The 18650-nt window shown below is 54.8% G+C and overlaps 10 protein-coding genes across 10 annotated transcripts; 4 read left to right on the forward strand and 6 right to left on the reverse strand.

Annotated features, from left to right (window-relative positions):
* Positions 1 to 370: 370 nt before the first annotated feature.
* On the reverse strand, positions 371 to 2911 carry PHSY_006450 (likely protein kinase; the record flags this gene model as incomplete). The annotated part of the gene is made up of 1 exon (XM_012337052.1): positions 371 to 2911. The coding sequence occupies one exon, from the start codon at positions 2909 to 2911 to the stop codon at positions 371 to 373; it is 2541 nt and encodes an 846-aa protein (XP_012192442.1).
* A 2811-nt stretch (positions 2912 to 5722) lies between these two features.
* Positions 5723 to 6323, forward strand: PHSY_006451 (hypothetical protein; the record flags this gene model as incomplete). Its single annotated transcript, XM_012337053.1, has 2 exons — positions 5723 to 5804; positions 5995 to 6323. The coding sequence occupies 2 exons, from the start codon at positions 5723 to 5725 to the stop codon at positions 6321 to 6323; spliced, it is 411 nt and encodes a 136-aa protein (XP_012192443.1).
* A 608-nt stretch (positions 6324 to 6931) lies between these two features.
* PHSY_006452 (laccase precursor) lies at positions 6932 to 7198 on the reverse strand (the record flags this gene model as incomplete). Its single annotated transcript, XM_012337054.1, has 1 exon — positions 6932 to 7198. The coding sequence occupies one exon, from the start codon at positions 7196 to 7198 to the stop codon at positions 6932 to 6934; it is 267 nt and encodes an 88-aa protein (XP_012192444.1).
* Positions 7199 to 7644: 446 nt separating this feature from the next.
* PHSY_006453 (alcohol dehydrogenase) lies at positions 7645 to 8145 on the reverse strand (the record flags this gene model as incomplete). Its single annotated transcript, XM_012337055.1, has 1 exon — positions 7645 to 8145. The coding sequence occupies one exon, from the start codon at positions 8143 to 8145 to the stop codon at positions 7645 to 7647; it is 501 nt and encodes a 166-aa protein (XP_012192445.1).
* Positions 8146 to 9506: 1361 nt separating this feature from the next.
* PHSY_006454 (nucleoporin Pom152) lies at positions 9507 to 12041 on the reverse strand (the record flags this gene model as incomplete). Its single annotated transcript, XM_012337056.1, has 3 exons — positions 9507 to 9708; positions 10333 to 10483; positions 11891 to 12041. 3 exons carry the CDS (start codon positions 12039 to 12041, stop codon positions 9507 to 9509), a joined length of 504 nt encoding a protein of 167 aa, XP_012192446.1.
* A 52-nt stretch (positions 12042 to 12093) lies between these two features.
* PHSY_006455 (potential mitochondrial Complex I, NUKM_20kd subunit) lies at positions 12094 to 12615 on the forward strand (the record flags this gene model as incomplete). The annotated part of the gene is made up of 1 exon (XM_012337057.1): positions 12094 to 12615. The coding sequence occupies one exon, from the start codon at positions 12094 to 12096 to the stop codon at positions 12613 to 12615; it is 522 nt and encodes a 173-aa protein (XP_012192447.1).
* A 288-nt stretch (positions 12616 to 12903) lies between these two features.
* On the reverse strand, positions 12904 to 13701 carry PHSY_006456 (synaptobrevin; the record flags this gene model as incomplete). Its single annotated transcript, XM_012337058.1, has 1 exon — positions 12904 to 13701. The coding sequence occupies one exon, from the start codon at positions 13699 to 13701 to the stop codon at positions 12904 to 12906; it is 798 nt and encodes a 265-aa protein (XP_012192448.1).
* A 713-nt stretch (positions 13702 to 14414) lies between these two features.
* Positions 14415 to 15398, forward strand: PHSY_006457 (protein arginine N-methyltransferase; the record flags this gene model as incomplete). The annotated part of the gene is made up of 1 exon (XM_012337059.1): positions 14415 to 15398. The coding sequence occupies one exon, from the start codon at positions 14415 to 14417 to the stop codon at positions 15396 to 15398; it is 984 nt and encodes a 327-aa protein (XP_012192449.1).
* Positions 15399 to 15556: 158 nt separating this feature from the next.
* On the reverse strand, positions 15557 to 17077 carry PHSY_006458 (hypothetical protein; the record flags this gene model as incomplete). The annotated part of the gene is made up of 1 exon (XM_012337060.1): positions 15557 to 17077. One exon carries the CDS (start codon positions 17075 to 17077, stop codon positions 15557 to 15559), a length of 1521 nt encoding a protein of 506 aa, XP_012192450.1.
* Positions 17078 to 17307: 230 nt separating this feature from the next.
* Positions 17308 to 18606, forward strand: PHSY_006459 (hypothetical protein; the record flags this gene model as incomplete). The annotated part of the gene is made up of 1 exon (XM_012337061.1): positions 17308 to 18606. One exon carries the CDS (start codon positions 17308 to 17310, stop codon positions 18604 to 18606), a length of 1299 nt encoding a protein of 432 aa, XP_012192451.1.
* Between the last annotated feature and the right edge of the window lie 44 nt (positions 18607 to 18650).

The raw sequence follows: 18650 nt of genomic DNA on the forward strand, positions 1-18650 counted from the left end.
TGTCTCTTGGTGTGTGAGCCACGAAGTGTGCATGTTACAAGCCCGACCAAGTCATCACTCGCTCGAACGGAAGTTGCCTGCGACGCATGGCTCAGACGGACAATCGGAAAACGAGAAAGTCACAGAGAAGCTGACGATCTCATCATTCTCACAGTGCCAGTCTCACCATCGTCATCAGACGCCCATGAAAGACAAGCAAAGAAAGTTACGACGTAAAACATAGAATACAGTAATCCAGTAGAGACAGTGAGTGATAACGCAAGATGCAGAAAGATGCTAGAGACGACAATGGTAGAGAGAGTATGCAATGCAGTTTGAAAACGACGAGTGAAAGGAAAAAGTGTTGCCAACGGTAGATTGGCGGAGTCTTCTAGAGAGAAGAGGATTGTTTTTGAAGCTTGGCAGCTCGTTCCTTCCAAGCCCTGTGGACCCAAGGATGGTCTCGGATCTGAGCGATCGTCGCTCGACGCTCAGTGTCCACTTCGAGGCACATCAACAGCAGGTTCAGCGCATCGGACGACCAAGCACCCTTTGGCTTGCTGATCTGACCCTTGATCGCAGCAGCCGGATCGGCAAAGGGACACTGACCACTGAGCAGGATGGAAAGCAGCACGCCGAGGGACCAAATCTCGGCATGTGGTGCGCGGTACGGTTGACCCTGAAGAATCTCGGGGCTGGCAAACGTCATGGTACCGAAGAAGCGGTTGAAGTAAGGCTGAGGCTTGCGGACATCGGTGATGACCGCAGAGCCAAAGTCGATGAGCTTGACGTTAAAGTCGGCATCGACGACGCAGTTTTCGTCCTTGATGTCGCGATGGCAGATGCCGATGCGGTCAAGGTGCCATACGGTCTCGACGACCTGGGCAAAGACCCAGCGTGCCTGCTCCTCGGTCAACCTCGAGTGCTGCTCGATGCACTCGAACAGATCCCGGCTGGTTCGACGCATCATCGGTGCTGGACGGAGCGCCTTTGTTGGTGCAACAGGTTCGGGTGCGGGTGGCTGCCAAGGCGTACCGTGCAACTCCATGACCAGATAGAAGAACTTGTGGTCATCAAACAGATCGATGAACTTGACTACACCAGGGTGGTCGACCACCTTGAGCACAAAGGCTTCCATCGGGATGACGCCCAGCTTGGGGTCACGCACCCAGCCGTGGGCGGGCACCTTGTTCTTGAAGATGAACTTGACAGCTACAGGCAAGCCATCAGTGTTGCGCTTGGCGGCGACGACGAATCCGAACCCACCGCTGCCAAGCTCGTCTCCGATTGTGTAATTTGCATCGAAGCGAGGGTGCAGCTCGTGGTCAGCGAGTTGTTTCGCCGACACGGTCTGTGCGGGCGGCAAGGGAGCGCTGAAAGACTTCTCCATGGAGGTCGCTTTAAGCGCGTCGCATGGCGACAGCAGCGAAGAGTCAGCGATTGGCTGCGCTGGGACGACGTCCGAGTAAGCGTCGGCTTGTTCGGGAACCATGGGCTCTGGACTCAAGCGCTGGTCGACCTCGATCTCGGTATCGTCATCGGCGAAAGAGATCTTCATGGCCGGCGCCGAGAGAGGCTGCGGGCTCACCGAGGTGGCATTGAGGTTTTGCGCATCGGCGGGGAAGGCCTTGTCAAGATTGAAAGGTTTCGGCACCGCTTTCGGACGTGTGTTCGACTTGAAGCGGTTGGCGCTGAACGATCGCGACAAATCAGCGCCTCCGCCGAGCAGGCTCTCCTTGGCTCTCAGCTTCTTGCTGCTTGAAGATGAGACGCTGCTGGGGCTGCTCGACCTCCGTTGTGCCATCACCGAGGCCTCTTCAGGCAAGCTCTTTGCCAATGCCAGCGGCGAATACGGAGGAGTAAGGAGCGTCGAGGGGGAGCCTGCGTTGCGACCGGCAGAGAGCTCCTGTGCTCTGCGCGGGATGGGCGATCCGGTAGAGGAGGGATTCTCGTTGCTCTTGGACTTGCCTCGCATGCTGACGCTGGCGAACTCACGCGACAGAGGCGACATGCCAAGCGAGCCATGTCGCTGGAGAGGAGCGCGCACTGGCCTGACCTGACGAGGCGTCGAAGTCATGGGGAAGGGCAACGAAGCGCGAGGCAGTTGAGGCGAGATGGGACTGTTGCGTTGTTCAGCCTCAGAAGCACGCTTGTTCTGCTCTGCCTCCATCATGGAGGCCACGAGAGGAGTCGGTGGCATGAAGGGGCTGACCGGTGCACCTGTGGCGGCGCCATCGCGAGCGCCAAAGAAGAGCGTTCCGTTGGGGGTTTGAGGAAAGTTTGGTCGGGCAAAAGCCGAGGGTGCCAAGGTAGGAAGAGTGAGCTTTGGCTTGTTAGGACGATTGAGCGGAGAGGAGGGTGCGGCGATGGGGAAGGCTCGGGCCGCGCTCGATGTCTGGCTCTTGGGAGAGACTTCCTGTGTGAATGATGCAGGCGCTTGTGCTGATGGGGCTGGCGAGGCGTCCTCGGCAGAAGTCATGTCGGATGGGTTGGAGGTGGGGCGGACCTTTCGTGCAGCGAGAGCTTCGGCGAGCATGTTCTTCGTAGGACGTTGTGCGACCGGTGCGGTCTGCTTGTGAAGACCGAGGCTATTGAAGGACTCATTGGGGTCGTAGAGGTGATTTGCCGCAAGGCTGGGCTTGAGGGGTGTGCGAAGGTCGAAGCTCGAGACGGAGCCGAGCGACTGGCTAAGTTCGGGCTCAAAGTCGCCGGAGCTACTTGATGAAGAAATGGAGTGGGTTGACTGAGATGAAGCCATGTTGCTCATGACATTGTTGACGGAGCGGTCGAGAGAGTTGCCTTTGAGAGGAGCGACCGCGCGGATCTGGTCCTCGTCGCAGTCCATATCTTCGGCGGGATTCCAGGCGCCTTCGGCGGCATTGATGTGCTGCTGAAGCGCCGTGGCTTGTGGATTCAAGGTAGAGGCGAGCATCTGCGAGCGCAAAGAGGAGCAGTGAGCAAAATAGAGACAACAGGTCAGCACATCTTGCCATGATCACGCTGTATGCTCACCCGAGCAAAACGGACGGGAATCTTACCATGAGAAACGAGGCGGTAGCGCACAGGAAATGGTCGTTATGCGGCGGTCAAGGGCATGTGCAAAAGTTGAATGGTCTGATGCGGGTCAATGCGAATGGCCTCGAGTGATGAAATGGTCGTTGGTTGATTGTGCAGACAGTGCGGCAAAAGCGGTGGTCACAAGCTGTGCCGTAGTGAACGCGAGCAGACGTTCCAGACGCTGCCAGTTCGGATTGAAGGCTTGATGATGATCCTGATCGAAGACAGACTTTGCTCGTAGGTGATGAGAGGCTGTCAGCGGTTGCTGGGTTGGTGGCTGTTGGTGCCGACAAGCTATTGAGTGGTGCAGATGAGAAGAAATTGTCACAGGGAAGAAGTGCTGTGGTTGCGAGAGCGATGAAGCTGATGGCGACGTCGGCGTATATGGTGGAAGGCGGAAAGGACGATGCTAAGATTGGCAACCAAGAGGAGGTATGGACGAGCAAGTGGCACGCAAAGCTTGAACCTTGACAGGAGGATCGAGCGAGTCTTAGTTTGTGCAGGCGTCTGGTCGGAGTAGCGGACTGGCAGGCAGGCACAGACGGGTGAGGCGGCGGACATGGGGAGAGCGATGCGATAGTCTGGGTGTCGTTGGGCGATTGTCAAGATGCGGCCAAGTCACTGTACGCACGAACTGCAGCCCGTCGAGCTAACTTAGAGCATCAGAGTGTGCACCGCACGGCGTTCCGAGATCGTTTGGGTATCAATGCCGTGCACACTAGCGACACGACTTACAGTAGTGCGAGTTGGGTGGAGCAACCAGCGAAGAATGCAGGAAATCGAGAATGCCAGCTCCGAAGCGGAGGGGCAAATTGATGATGTCCTACGACCGGTGGACGGCGGCTGGTGGCGTCCAGTCGACTGCACTGTTCAACTGTACCGCCGTCCGGCAGAGGGAGCGCCACGACCGAGCGAGGCGGACGAAGACGCACAAGCGGACAGGAGGCCGAGAAGGGCGGAGGAGCGGATCGAGAGAGCGGATAAGTGGCCGCCTGGGCTCGTACAAAGCGAGAGCGTGGGAGGGAGAGAGACATTCAGGGGGGCTGAAAGGAACCAAGCGAACGCAACGCACTCTGCGGAGCGGGAAAAAACCTGCTTGAATAGAGCGAGGTGGCTGCAGGCCCAGGAAATTTCCTGATCGTCGGAAAAGCCATCACGAAAGAGGTGTGGAATGTCTGGGTGGGGGAAGGAATCCAAGGGCAATGAGCAGAAGCTGAACGAGAAGCGAGGATCCGGGGTCTGAGATTGAAAATGTAACTCGAAGATCGGTGTACGCAAGGGCAGCGCCATTTTCAATGCTCTTTCTCTGCCCAGCCACAAGCGAAGATGGCAGCTTATTGGCACTATATGCAGAGCCACCATGCCACTTGCGTAACACAAGCTCAACTCGCAGGTCACCTGAAAGCAAGAAGATTCTGATCACCGTAACGTAGACCACGTAGACTGTGGTCTGTCGGATTCTTCGAGAATCACAGACAGGCTTGAGTGGGAGAACAGCTCGCTCGTACCTGATGAGCAGGCAGTGAGGGCCGGAAGTGAGGCCTGTCTCAACTTTGAACAAAGCGTACGTTTAAAAAAATGGCAATCGAAATTAAGCGATTGCCGCACTTCGTCTGCGAGGCGAGGGTGGACGGTGGTCATCGTGTGGGAAAGATCCTCGGCGGTCGGTAGCATGGCAGGCTGTCCCGGCAATCCGCTGTACACTCTTGTCAGTCTCTAGCTCGCCGCGCATAGGACGGCTGAAGTTCAGCTGGTGCAGCAGTGATTTCAAGTTTGAAGCTCAGCGGTACGAGGCGCAGACTTCTGCATGTCGTGGCTTCTGCCTCCAAGTCTTCTTTTCTTCATCTTTTTGTTGTCTGTACTTTCGCGCTTGGACACACTGTGACCCTCGAACGGAAAAATTGATTTTGCGGTATTCCTCGACTCGAACCGTGAGCTCTCCTGTGCTCAACCCGCTGAGCAAGCACGGCAACCTCCGCTTTGCGTGCGCAACCCTGATACGAGATTGGCATGCGCTCCTAGGGAACGGAGGGGGTCGATGCCACGATCGTCTTGACTGTTGGATCGACCATTGCGACGAGCAAGATCTCCTTGGTACCGACGCGGACGAACACAGAATAAGCTAGGCTAGAGATGAGCTCGGCAATCATCGTCGATCTCGGTTGAAACGCCAGGGGAGAGGAATCTCGATCATCACGACGAAACAGAGCGTACAATGAAAAAGAAGTTTCGAGCCTCGGGGAGCAGGGAAACAATTAAAAACAAATATCAGCACGAAAATCGAATTCCAGGAACTCGCGGGCTCTTCATGGCCGCTTGCAGCCTCCTGCAAAGCTACCCCGCTATCCGCGCTTGGTCGTCTCGTCCTTAGAGAGCGCCCGCCCCTCCGTTCCCTCTGTCCGAGCATAAGCCGTCATCGCTCGGCCTCTTCTGCAATACGAAAAGCAAAGCTCGTTCCGTCTCGGTGCAAGCCCAAGCCGCGCTGACTTGGTAAGACCATTACTTTTTGCAACCTTGAGTCTCCTTGGGCTTTCCCATCGCGCTTACGCAAAAGCTTCCGACGATGACGGACTGGCGCCAGACTATTCAAGGGATGGTCTGCAGTTGCATCGTGCCATTAACGATGCATTGACGAAACCGAGTTTGTTCAGGCGAGGTCTCGGACTTGAATTCTCGGCGTCCTCGGATGCAGAAGACGCTGCGAAATCGCATTTCTTGCAGCCAGCCCGCCCGTTCGCGTTGCATCTTCGTTGGAGATACGGCTGACCGTATCCGAGCGTGACAGTCCATCTTTTTAGACTCGGCTTGGCTTGTTGCAACTCGCTACGCTCTTTAGTACATAAAGTGGTGCTTGCGCAGCATGCAAGGCGTGACAGCGATATTGATATGACGGCTGCATCTGATGACGGGGCAATGCTCGGGGTGATGATCGCTAACCTGAGGCTCGAAAAATTTCAGAATCTGCGGCTCCGTTGCGGACTGCATCCATCGCGGCATTCGCGGACGCTGGACATCGCCCTTTTCGAAATCGAATTCGGCGCTTTTGCTCCTCAGTTCAGTATCGGCTGCTGGAGATGAGGGCTCGATCCGAGCAGCCGTGGTCCAACCGCATCGGCTCTGACATGGTCTGCCTTTCGAGGATTGGAGGACATGCCACAAATCGTTGCCGATGGCTCGATGATCGGCCCAGGCATCCGAAAGAGGTCGGACGAGCACGTTCGCTGGCTTCTGAAACGCGTGCGTCCTCTGTGGGTGTACGAATTCTGACGTGCATGCCGACTGCCTAAGCGAGCGGACGGTACAGGTTCCTTTTGCTGCCCCACTTTGCCGATTCGGGGGTGCTGGAGTGCTGCAGTGTCGTCTTATCCGCGATGAAGCGAGCGTTGCATCCGTCGCGAAGTGATCGCAGAATGTCGATGGCCAAGCACATGCTCGCTTATGCGCGAATACGCTTCTCTTTGTTGTCTGCATGCATGGCAACAGCCGGCATGTGATGCTCATAGAGGCATTCCAGCAGCTGCCCGAGCGGATATGACCGGCGTCCCTCGTTGCGCTTTTTCGCCCGCGCACGTACGGTCCGTGCGAATTATTATTTACTTAGCCCTTTCTCCTTGCCTTTCTCGTGCCCGGCTCGACGTCGCTGTCGCATGCTCCGAATCGCTTCTGTTCAGTTCACGTGCAACTATCTGTCGCTCTTATCACCGTCACAGGGACGCTTCGCCAACCCATCAGCTGTTTGCTCTTCTGTATCCCCTGGCATTCGGCACGCTCCATTTTGAGGGCTAGATCGATCGTTACCATCCATCATCCAGGTTCTCGGGAAGATCGAGTAGAAGTGACCACCTGCAGATCGACATTCGGATAGTATCGAAGCCCGTGCTGTGCAATGAGGCAATTATTTGGAAGCTGGGCCTGAATTTGCGCGATGGGTTCGATTTTGATGTATCTGGCCAATCATATCAGCCACATCGGCCACACGATGAAATCGCCAGATCCCTGTTTCATCAACCGTAGCCATCGACGTCGGCCAACCGGAGTATATTGCGTTTGATGCGAACCAAGCTCTATCCTTCCGGCTCGGTGCATCGAACGTCTTCTTTCGTTTCCTCCGATGTTCCAGACTGCGAGATCGGATTCGGGAGCTCAAAAACAAGGTTCGCATGCGTCGCCGGTTCAGCTGAACAAATCAACGTACACGCTAGGGGACCGTGTTGAGTGAGAACACTGTGGCTCGGCGATGTCGTCGTCATCAAGCGTTGAAAATGCAGGGAACGGAGAATCTCAAAGACCACCGTAAGTAGTCCCGAAGCAACATAAGATGAACGCGATGGATGAGTCGAAGCAGGTCGAAGGGTCGGCCCGCCTTGGTACGTCTGACCTGTCAGCTTTTCCGTTTCTGGCATGTTGCGGCCTGAGCAGAATTGTCGACGACGTCAGCATGCCGTGGCATGGGTTGCTCGCGTGGGTGCGCCGCGACAGGATGCAATCCTCATTCCAGTGGTCGATCGGTCGATCCTTGTCTCTGTCTCTCTTTGCGGTTTCTCAGGTGCCTGATCAGCGCGCGCGCATCTGCCAAAGTTGGAGAAATCGGGTCGAAAGAAAGAAGCCTTAATTTACGCGAGATCGAAACGCGTCGTTTGACGTGACGTGACGTGACGCGAAAGTGCCTCTCTCGGCCTTGTTTCCGAGGTTCAGGGTCCCGGTCTCACTTTGGAAGAGGTCAGAACTTCGGTACAGGTGGGAAATTCGAGGTTCTGCAATGGATGTGAGATCACATAAGTTTGACAAGAGCTTCACGACCAAAAGGTCTCGCAGGCCATTAGGCGGAAAAGTCGACGTTTTGCCCGAAAGCATATTTCGATTTTTAGTGTACCTCCATTCAGCACCGCCTATTCTTTTCCCCGCATTTGCCGTGATCGTGCTCGACGACGTTTTCAGATGCAACACCAAAAAAGATTCCCCAACTGGATGTCGACGACATATGAAGCAGCCACCGCTACCACCGCTGGTAGATGCGACCGCTTTGTCGCCTAGCGTTCCCGTGACAACGACTATCTTCTTCAAACTGCGCTGATGGCTGTGGCGGTTCGGCGACCGGTCTATCCTCATCTTCGCTGGCGCGCTCAGGTCTGGATTTTGGGGGTCTAGAAGGTGACAATGGCTCGGTCATTGCAGATATAGTGGTAAAGCGAACTGCTCGGGGCTATGTGTCTCCTGCGTGGCTGGTAGGTATGAGCGGAAGGGTAAATCGAGCGGAGCGCGGCGGCCGAAACGGGGACGTGCAGATCGCTTAGCCGAAGTCCAATCTCGTTGTTGACTGACTCGCAAGTTTGCCAATGATGGTCAAGGCTTGCTAGCATGGGTCTCCCTCTGGATTTGACGGTGTTCCAGAGGCAAGACACCTTTCTGCGGGTGATGGTGTAAAGTCTTTAGGGCGATACGGGACCGGCAACGGCATTACACCATCCGAAGCAAGAACGGGGAGGTGCATTATCTCCTCCACGTTCCTGAGCCTTCCCAATTCCAAGGGCAAAGCCAAGAGCGTTACGGGATTGGCTTCTGCCGCAGTCATCAGAGCAATATAGGCATGCTTTACCGCTCTGCATCAGTTTCGCATCTCCAATTTCTGCCTCCGCCGTGCATAGATTGGCCATGATTGTCAAATGCTCCGCCTAAGCGAACGTGCCTTTCATTCCTTGCGCCAGATGTACAGCGCGGAGGCCAATTTGGTACCCCCGCACTTCCTCTCACACTAGTACTTTCGCTGCCCTCTGACTTCACCTACGTACGCGATGGTTTGATGCTTTGACAGAACGTTTCTGGAGATGAGGGTCTAAGGTTGCTGTTACGGTTGCAAGACGATAGTCCGCCAAGGACTTTGTGACACCTCAGCTCCGTTTCATGAAGGTGTTATCGTTCATCAGCCAGCCACACTACATTGCGCCCCTTTCAAGCCTCGACCTTCACTTGCTCTGGCCTTGCCTGAGTGGATGTACGCCACAGAAACGACATCGCAAGCTCGACCCGAGCTCTCTTTCTTTGTCAAAGGGGACAAAGGGGTCGTAACCTGGGCCCATTGTGCGCTTCGTGGTACTGCGACTCAGACAGTCGGCGACCGCTCACCATCATCTCTCAGCACTCGCCGGTCCAGAAGCCGGAGTCGCTGCTAGGCAGGCACGCCGCCATTCCCTCAACAAAGGCGCAAAGGCCGTCGATATAGTTTCAATCGGAGCTCTCGTCAAAGCACGGAACGCGAGACGATCCACAGCGAAATTGGCAATGAGGAATTACGCAAGGCACATGGTAGCCCCCACACGGAGCCTTCAAAGCCGTTCCTCCTGAAACCTTGTTTTTGGTTGAGTTCGAAATTTCGCCGAGGTACGTGTGACCCCGACCAAGGCGATAAGCCTCGGAACGGGCTGAATGGCTCACCGTACTTTTTGGTCTCGAATCGCCCAATGGTTTCCAGATCAGAGCTTTCTTTCTTGCGCCAAACAGTCCACCCACGACGACGATATTGGTCGCATGGCTGAGCTTGATTCTCGGCGCAGACGGAGATACATGTCCTTGTAAATCTGGATCTGATCAAGCGCAAAGCGTGTCATCATCCGTGTCACAGCGTTGCTCCTCTCTAGCATGGATAAACGAGAAAGCAGTTTGCGTCGAAGTAAGCTGTACGGGACCGACGAAGCATTGCCAAGCGGCTAATAATCTTCGTCGTCGACTTTCTTTTGCACTTTGATAAGGATTGCTCTGTTCAACAGCACGACGTAGCTTAGGCCGAGACTTGGTCGATTTGACTGCCTTTATTCTTGCCAGTTTCTCGTTTGCGGCTCGAATAAGACTTCCCGCTGCAGATCAGCTCTCGTTCGCTCGGATCTCCTTGCATGCGGTGTCTGCACATGCTCACGAGGGGCGCGTGATCACCGTGCCATGTTCGAGCCTCGCTCCCAGAGTTTTAATGCGGCTCCTTGCTGCGGCTCTTGGACCTCGCTCGGACGAGAGTTTGCAGTAGCGCACGCGCGAATCCTGGCGAGGCACGAACGACGTCCAACGAGTTCTTACGTAAAGCTGCGGAACTCCTCGCATCAGTCGAGGTGAGCCGCGGGGCTGCGAGTTCATGTCTTCTTGGTGCTTAAGGATACGAGATCGAGAATGGCCGACTGTCAAAGGCCTCTAGCTGAAGGCCATTCGTATCCGACAGCATATGCATTTGCAACGCCGTACTAATCACATGTGAATCATGCAATCGCATCGAAGGTGGCGCCAGTCTAGATGCTGGTCAAGTGTACGTACTCGACATGGTCGTGGACATGACACGGAGACCACAGTGCGGTTCGAGATTGGACATCGCTCGCATCGACTGGAGCTAGTCGAAGCACGCAACCAAACAGGATGCGAAGGCGAGACGGCGAAGGCTTTGGCACGAATGCAAGGGGCGACGGCTCTAAACGATGCAACAAGGAAGTGGAACTAACTTATGCGCGGCAAACGTTAAAACAACAGGTGCCTGAGACCCTTGCATATGCTCAGAAGCTGGGGCACCTGATGCGCATTTCTCGCTTCAGATGCATCTCGGCTCTTGTCTGTAGAAGACTGCCATAGAAGATTGCTTGCAAGGCTCGTCTCATGTGTATGGTCTGCAGCAACCCAGCTTTTGCGGTCAATGACATCAGACTAAGACGGTACTGACTTTAGGAGGTCCAAAGCTCGCTGCTGTGGTCGAGCTAGAAGGTGTCGCTCTAGCGCAGACGGTCATTGTCCAGTTCGCTACCAAAGTGTGATAATAGCAGATTGCCGAGGCCATCCTCATTGAACCTCAACGCTAGCCTGAGAAAGATGCTCCGAGGCCAGTCAAAGGCTTGGCTACACAGGACAAAGGGGAATTTCATGCCAGGCACCGCGCGCGGGCCATCGTGGCATTGTGTTGTTGCGAGCACTTCTCCCAGCTTTCGGTTGAATCGATCGAGTCTCCCTTTCCATTGGCTAGTGTAACCTGAAGGGTTGACGGTGGGGGAGAAATTCATTGCAGGCCTTGGATGAAGGGTGAACGATGAAGTGACACTTTGCACGGATCAGCATGCCAGGCGAGGAACTTGGGTGAGATGATGACATCGATATGGAAAAGAGCGATTCTGTGTTGCCTCAATGGAGCGTCGACGTTGTGTGTCAAGACAATCAGCTATCAAAGCATGCGCCGGCTACGCATGGAAGGGGATGAGGAGGTTGGGGAAGGTATCGTGAACGGAATGGCGGGTGTTAGGTCCCACTCCTCGTTGATTTATTTAAAAAGAAAGAATCTGTTACGTCGACATCTGTTTTTGCTAAAAATGTAGTAACAGATTATCGCACGAGTCGTGCTTTCGCGCGCTTCGGACGGAACCGAGAATGGCAGCGTTGATTGGTAATGAGATCGTCGAGAAATGCTTTCGCGGTTGCTCAGCGTATGCAGCCACAATTTACAGTGTACGCACGCATCCCAGGAATTCCATTCGGTACCGTCATCATCGTCGCCACCACCACTTCCTTCACCACCATCTTCCACCAACAGCAAGCAGCAGAACCATTGCAAACATGGCTGCTCTTCGTTCGCTTTCTCGAGTTGGTACGTATTTGCAGGTGGAAGCGGTTCGAACATCGCACGACTGACTACGACACGCACTCGACTTTGCTGAATGCTGACTTGTTTCCCACTTTACTTCTTGTTCACGCAATTGCTTTGTGTCTTCGCACCTGACCTACACTGTTGATCACGAATTCGCGCACTATCGTTCATCTCGAACCTCCCATTTTCACCTCTCCCGACGATCATCAACTTCGACAATTGTGCGAATTGCATTCCGACGTATCCTACCTTGCACGACGACAGGTCTCTCGGCCAAGCCTTCAATGGCTTTGACTCGGTCGTTCCAGACATCAACCATCAAGTCTGTTCCCAAGGTTGCCGCTGCCGTTGCAGGACCTTCTAAGCAGCAGCAGCAACAGCCCAGCACCTCGCGTAGCATCTCCTCTTCCGCCCCTGCCAAAGATGCTGGCCCAGACGGTCCCGTGCCACTCATGGCCGTCGCCAACCGCGGCTCCAACCAGCTCTCGCTCGAGCAACCCAAGAACGGCGTCGAATACGTCCTTTCTTCGATGGACAAGATGGCAAACTGGGCGCGTCAGTCGAGTTTCTGGCCCATGACTTTCGGTCTTGCGTGCTGTGCCGTAGAGATGATGCACGTTGCCACCGCACGATACGACCAGGATCGTCTGGGTGTTGTGTTCCGTGCCTCGCCTCGTCAGTCGGATTGCATGATCGTCGCAGGTACTCTGACCAACAAGATGGCGCCAGCGTTGAGGAAGGTGTACGACCAGATGCCCGAGCCTCGCTGGGTGATTTCGATGGGCTCGTGTGCCAACGGCGGTGGATACTACCACTACTCGTACTCGGTCGTCAGGGGTTGCGACAGGATCGTGCCAGTGGACCTTTACGTGCCGGGTTGCCCACCTACTGCAGAGGCCCTTCTGTACGGGTTCTTGCAGTTGCACAGGAAGATCAGGAGGAACAGGAAGACCACTCTCTGGTACCGAAAGTGAGGTGTTGGTCAGGCCATCTTGGTGCGTCTTGCTTCATTGACGATGATCGTTGGCTGGACGTTACCGCTGTGTAATTCTGCAATGCTGTTCTGATTCCCTAGATTTGTATCCTTTGTTGCCGCGTCGTTTCTAGATGCCAATCTGGGATGGTTTCGAGCACTCATTGAAATAATACCTTTTCACGGTTGAGACAACACAACGCATCACGCTACCCTCGCCACGTTTCGCAGATCACAAGTGACTTGTGTTAGGACCGCATAACTTGCAATCAAGTTGGCCATTGCACTATCATCCGAGCCACTTGTAGATGTACCAAAAGCAAACGAGCGTGAAGATGGCACCTACTGCAAAGATGACGTTGTCCTGAGTGCTTCTCCTCTCAATATAGCCGATGACGTCTCTGCTGAGACCCAAGGTATTTGCAGCATCTCTGAGTCTCTTTTGCGTTCCCTTGAGGATGCCCCTTTGCTCCACGAGGTTGCCAAAGACCTCTCTACCCTGTGCGATGAAGGCATCCAACTGAGCTTCGGTCTGTTGGATGAAGGAGTGTTCCCTCAACGCGTGCGATTCCCTCGCCGAAAACCCTTCGTTGCCGAACATGGCTGCGGCGGAAGCGTTCATCTTGTACGCAGCTAGTGGATCGTTGAAGGGTGAAGATGCGGAGTTCCTGGCGTGAAGGCTGAACGGTGATTCTGCAATGGCGGACACGCGTCGGTTTGCATTCTGACCGAAACCAGCGTTGGTAGGGGACCGGAGCGTTGTTGAAGAGGAGGAAGCAGAGGGAGAGGAGTGGTTGCCGTTGGAGAGCGAACCTTTTGTTTTGAGACGTGCGAGTTGGGAGGAGAGCTCGGAGTAGTCGGTTCGGAACTTGGAGACTCGTGTGAGCGCTTTCTCCTGCTTGGATTGGATGAGCTCCTTCTTGGCGAGGTTCTCGTATTCGTCAATAGTTCGCTCGAGGGATGACAGGGAGACGGTGACAGGTCCGAATGCGGTTGAAGAGGCGGCGGAGCCCTCAGAATCGATGCGGGATATGTCGGATTGGATGGACGAGAACTGCCGCAATGCCTGATTGTAGAGCGAGTTCATTGTGATAGAGGTAGGGTCTAGACTCTAGCGGCCGAGGTAACGAAGAGATGTTCAAGTAGAGCTGAGCAAGGCGAGGTACCTTTGTGGCTATGCGGTCGGGCAAGTAGATTGGTTTGGCAAGTCGGCTGATAGATGCTTGTGATGCCCTTCCTTGTTGGCAGATGCGCGCTCAGACAGAGTGACTGGGATCGGGGTATCTCGTGTTATGGTGTGATGATGATCTTGCCGATGGTCGCCGAGTGTGTGGTATCAAGAGGAAAAGGAGCGAACATGTGGGTGTGTGAAAGGGAAGGCAGTGTTTTGGTGTTGTTCTCGTGCAGCTGAGCCGTGCGACGTCACTTGCTGAAACGTGCTTCTCCCGTTTTTCCAATCATGTAAGATCGCTACAATGTATCTTAACCATTTATTTTCGCCTCCACTGAACAGGCCAAAAAAAAAAAGCGAACCCTGAAATTTGCTGCACCAAATCTTCCTTCGCTGTGCTCTCGAGCCGCCGTCAAAAAAATTGAGCTTTTTCTCTGAGAAATTCTTGACGAAACGACGACGAATCCTTCGTGCGCAATTCGGTGTTTTCTTCTTGCCGCTAACGCACGATCAACCTTCTCTTCCATCTCAATCATCTCCCTGCTCCGACCGTCTACAGCAAGATGGCTTCCACTTCCACCAACGGTGCGGCTGCAGCCGCCGCCGGTGCGTCCACCTCCACCGGCGACATGACATCGCGCGACTACTACGCCGACTCGTACGCTCACTTTGGCATTCACGAGGAGATGCTCAAGGACGAAGTCCGAACACGCTCCTACCGCAACTCGATTATCAACAACCCACACTTGTTCAAGGACAAGATCGTTCTTGATGTCGGATGCGGTACTGGTATCCTCTGCATGTTTGCTGCCAAGGCAGGTGCTAAGAAGGTCATCGGTGTCGACATGTCCAACATCATTGACCAGGCCAAGATCATCACAGAGGTGAATGGATTTAAGGACACCATCACGCTCGTCAAGGGCAAACTCGAGGAGGTTGATCTCGGCTTGGGACCCAACGGTAAAGTGGACATTATCATCAGCGAGTGGATGGGGTACTTCTTGTTGTACGAGAGCATGCTCGACACGGTGCTGATGGCGAGGGACAAGTACCTTGCACCGGGAGGAATGATGTTCCCCGACAAGGCCACCATGTACCTCTCTGCCATTGAGGACCAGGAGTACAAGGACGAGAAGATCGGTTTCTGGGACGACGTTTACGGATTCAACTACTCCTGCATCAAGGACATTGCACTACGCGAACCGCTCGTCGACACCGTCGACATCAAGAGCGTAGTCTGCGACCCTTACCCCATCAAACAGCTCGACCTGCTCACAATCACAAAGGAAGAGTTGAGCTTCGAATGCGACTTCACCCTCAACGCAACACGAGACGACTACGTGCACGCCTTCCTCGGTTGGTTCGACATCAGCTTCGACGCCTGCCACAAGCCGGTGCAGTTCAGCACCGGTCCTCACTCGAGATACACCCACTGGAAGCAGACCGTCTTCTACACCAAGGACGTTTTGGCGGTCAACCAGGGTGATGCGATTAGCGGCAAGCTGGTCTGCCGCCCCAACGAGAGGAACAACCGCGATCTGGATATCACCATCGACTACCAGGTTCAGGGCGCTACCGCTTCCTCGGGTCGTATGGAGTACAAGATGTCCTAAAACATCTCGCTGAAGAATCAGCACGCATCTGCAGAAATCATCGATCCACTTCTCGTCTTCTCAACTTTGTAATCACATCTGTGTCATGAATCGGTTCTGGTATAGACTTTCTCTTATTCACCAAACATCTGAAAATGTGGTTCGAATGGGTGGTGCGTTCAGAAGGAAACCACCTTTGCGTCCTTCTTGAGCCTCTTTCCCTCCCTCTTATCCGCCTTTGCCTCACCATCCACCTGAGCTCTCTTCCTCGCAAAACTGTGGAAATCGTCCTCATCTCCTCCAGCTTGACTGGAATCCTTTGTGCTTCCTACAATCACCTGGTTGACCAACGATTTGGCCTCACGATCCATCTTGTGACTCTTTCCTTCATTCCTCAAAGCCAGAGGACAGTCCTTGGCCAAGTGTTCGACGCTCGAACAGAGCTTACACGAACCACCTTCAGGATAGACACCTCGACCGGCGTTGTTGGGACATTTCGAGGAGAGGTGGCCTTTCGAGTGGCAGATGAAGCAGGTTGCGTAGGGGAGCTCGTCATTTTTGAGCGCGGGTTTTCGACATTTGGAGAGAGTGTGTTCGGTGGAGCCGCATCGGAAGCAGATGCCGACTGCATCGCGACCAATCATGGGCGAATCGGTGGTGGTGCCACCGGTGTCGGATTTGAGTGAGATGGATTGCGCATCGAGTGCGTTGGGGCAGTCTTTGGCCGAGTGACCCATGCCTCGACAGGCGAAACATTTGAGTTTGGATTGTCGTTGTTCCGCTCGTTCTTCTCGACGTGCATCCCTTCGATCCATTCGTCGTTCGTCGTCCGTCTTGTTGTTACCCCATGAACGGTCAGAGTTGAAGTTGTTGTTGGAGGAAGAAGAGTGTTGACCGCCACGCGCACCCCATCCGCCATCACCGCCGAGAGAGTGGGAGGAAGCAGGGGCGGACCAATCTCCGCCTTTCTGTCGTGACTGCCACATGGTGTCGCTTTGTGCTGCACCAAGACGAATGAGCTGACCTTTGGGACCATACTCGAACGAGCCAAACATCTGCTCGACTTGACGCTCAATATCGCGCGTCATGCGTTGGAACCGCTTCTTGCTTTCCTCGTTTTTGGCTTTCTTGGCTTTCAGTTTGAGCAGCTTGGCTCGTTTGAGGAGCTTTTCGATCGTTGGTGGCTCGGCGTCGGCAGCTGGGGTTGTGGGATCGGCTGCGACGGTGGTGGTGTCTGCGTCGACTTCGGTCGAGGCAGAGGCAGATGTGGATGCGACTGGCTCTGCAGATTCGACGTCATCTCTTGGCTCTGCATCATCAGCGGCGGCAGTGGCATCGTCATCCTCAGTCTTGTCCTCTTTGCTCTTCCTATCCTTTTTGTCCTTCTTTTCCTTCTGGTCCTTCTTCTTCTTTTCCTTGGACGGTGTGTCGAGCGCAGCCTCAGAGACAGGAGGTTGGACCTCAACCTTGGCAGGCGTCACAGGTGCGGTGGACTCGAGTTCGGGTTCGCTATCCGAGTCTACGGTCTTCTTGGCGAGCGAGCGCCTTCCGTCGAGCTTTGTGTATCTCGTCATGGTGTATGAAGGTCGTTGATGGTTGTTGAAAGGTACGTTGAAGTGCTGTTCGCCACCAGCAAAGTTTCTGTGCGAAGAAAGCCTCTCGGCCAAACCAAAATTTCCTTCGCAAAAACGACATCGCATCCAAAATTTGGCTTTTCAGGGTCCTTCTTCCTTCCCGCCAATTTTTACTCCATTTCCTCGAGCCGCATGACGATGTAACATTTTGGAACAATTCGAGCGGTGGAGGTCTCAATGTGAGTTTGGGCCACGTCGACTGCTCAGTTCCTGGCTGAGCATTGTCCCCGCATACTTCCTTCCCCCTTCCACTTCCCCACCCTCGTATCACCTCCCTCCGTCAGCACCAACCAACAATGTCAGCCATAGACGAGATACGCAAGATCCCTCCGGTCACACGCTACATGCTAGCTGCGACCGGAGCCATCACCCTACCCTGCATCCTCCAAATCACCTCCGCTTACCGCTTCGTCCTCTTCTGGCCACTCGTCATCCGCAAGTTCCACGTCCATCGAATCTTCACCTCCTTCTTTTTCGGTGGAGGCGGGCTCAAGCTCCTCTTCGATGTTTTCTTGCTCTATCGCAATAGCTCGGATCTCGAGTTGAATCACTTTGGTCGACGTACGGCAGACTACACTTGGTCATTGCTTGTAATGGGTACCTTAATCTTGGCCGCGAACTACCCGCTCGGCTCGGTCATCTTCTTCGGACCGCTCCTGAATGCGCTGGTGTATGTTTGGGCAAGGGCGAACCCGAGTAGTAGTGTCAGCTTCTTCGGGATGGTGAATTGTCCGAGTAGGTGGTTGCCGTACGTGTATTTAGGGTTGGATTTGTTGCAGGGGGGACCAGGGTTGGCGGTGACGAGCGGGACAGGCTTGTTGGCGGGATACGCATATTGGGTATTGGATCAGGTGCTTCCTGCTCAGCGTGGAGCCGGTGGAAGAGGTGGAGGCAGGGGTGGCAGCTACATCCCTACGCCAGGTTTCCTGCACACCTTGTTGCCCGACTCGCTCGATCCGAGTCTGGCAGGTCAGAACATGGGCAATAGGAATGCAAGGCGTGTCGCAGGTGGCACCGTCTGGAACGCCTCGCGAGACAGCGGCCATAGACTCACGGATCGTTCCACCAGCGCAACGCCTCGTCCCACCAGTATCGCTTCGGCACTGGGAGCCGGTGCACGCTCCACCATCAACTCGATCAACCCCTTCCGCGGCTCCTCCGCGTCTCGCACATCCACCGGTCCTAGCAGGGAAGACATGCTAGCAGCCGCAGAACGACGACTCCGCGCATCTCAAGCCTCGTCCATCGTCGGTCGCAACGCGGCGGAACGATCCTCCAAACCGGCAGGCTCAAACACGCCAGGCACAACAAGCCTCAACGCTCGTCCAGCAGCTGATTCGACCAGCAATCTCAGAAAGACCGCTGCTGCGGCGAACCAGAGCAACACGTTCACGTTCGGTCAGCTCAACGCAAAGGGCAAGGAGGGTGACGCGGAGGAAGACCATAGTTCCAGTGGCGGAGCGGTTGCCGAGCAGCGATGGGGGACGGGGAAGGGCAAGGAAAAGGCGAAGGGCAGTGACGATGAGGGCGAGTCTCAGAGCGGCACAGGTGCCGGACACAGTTGGGGTTCTGGCGGACAACGGCTCGGTGAATAATCATGGAAATGTACGTCTATCACAGCATCTAGCATTGGCAATCT

The sequence above is a fragment of the Pseudozyma hubeiensis genome, assembly GCF_000403515.1.
Source record: "Pseudozyma hubeiensis SY62 DNA, scaffold: PHS58, whole genome shotgun sequence".
NCBI lineage: Eukaryota > Fungi > Basidiomycota > Ustilaginomycetes > Ustilaginales > Ustilaginaceae > Pseudozyma > Pseudozyma hubeiensis.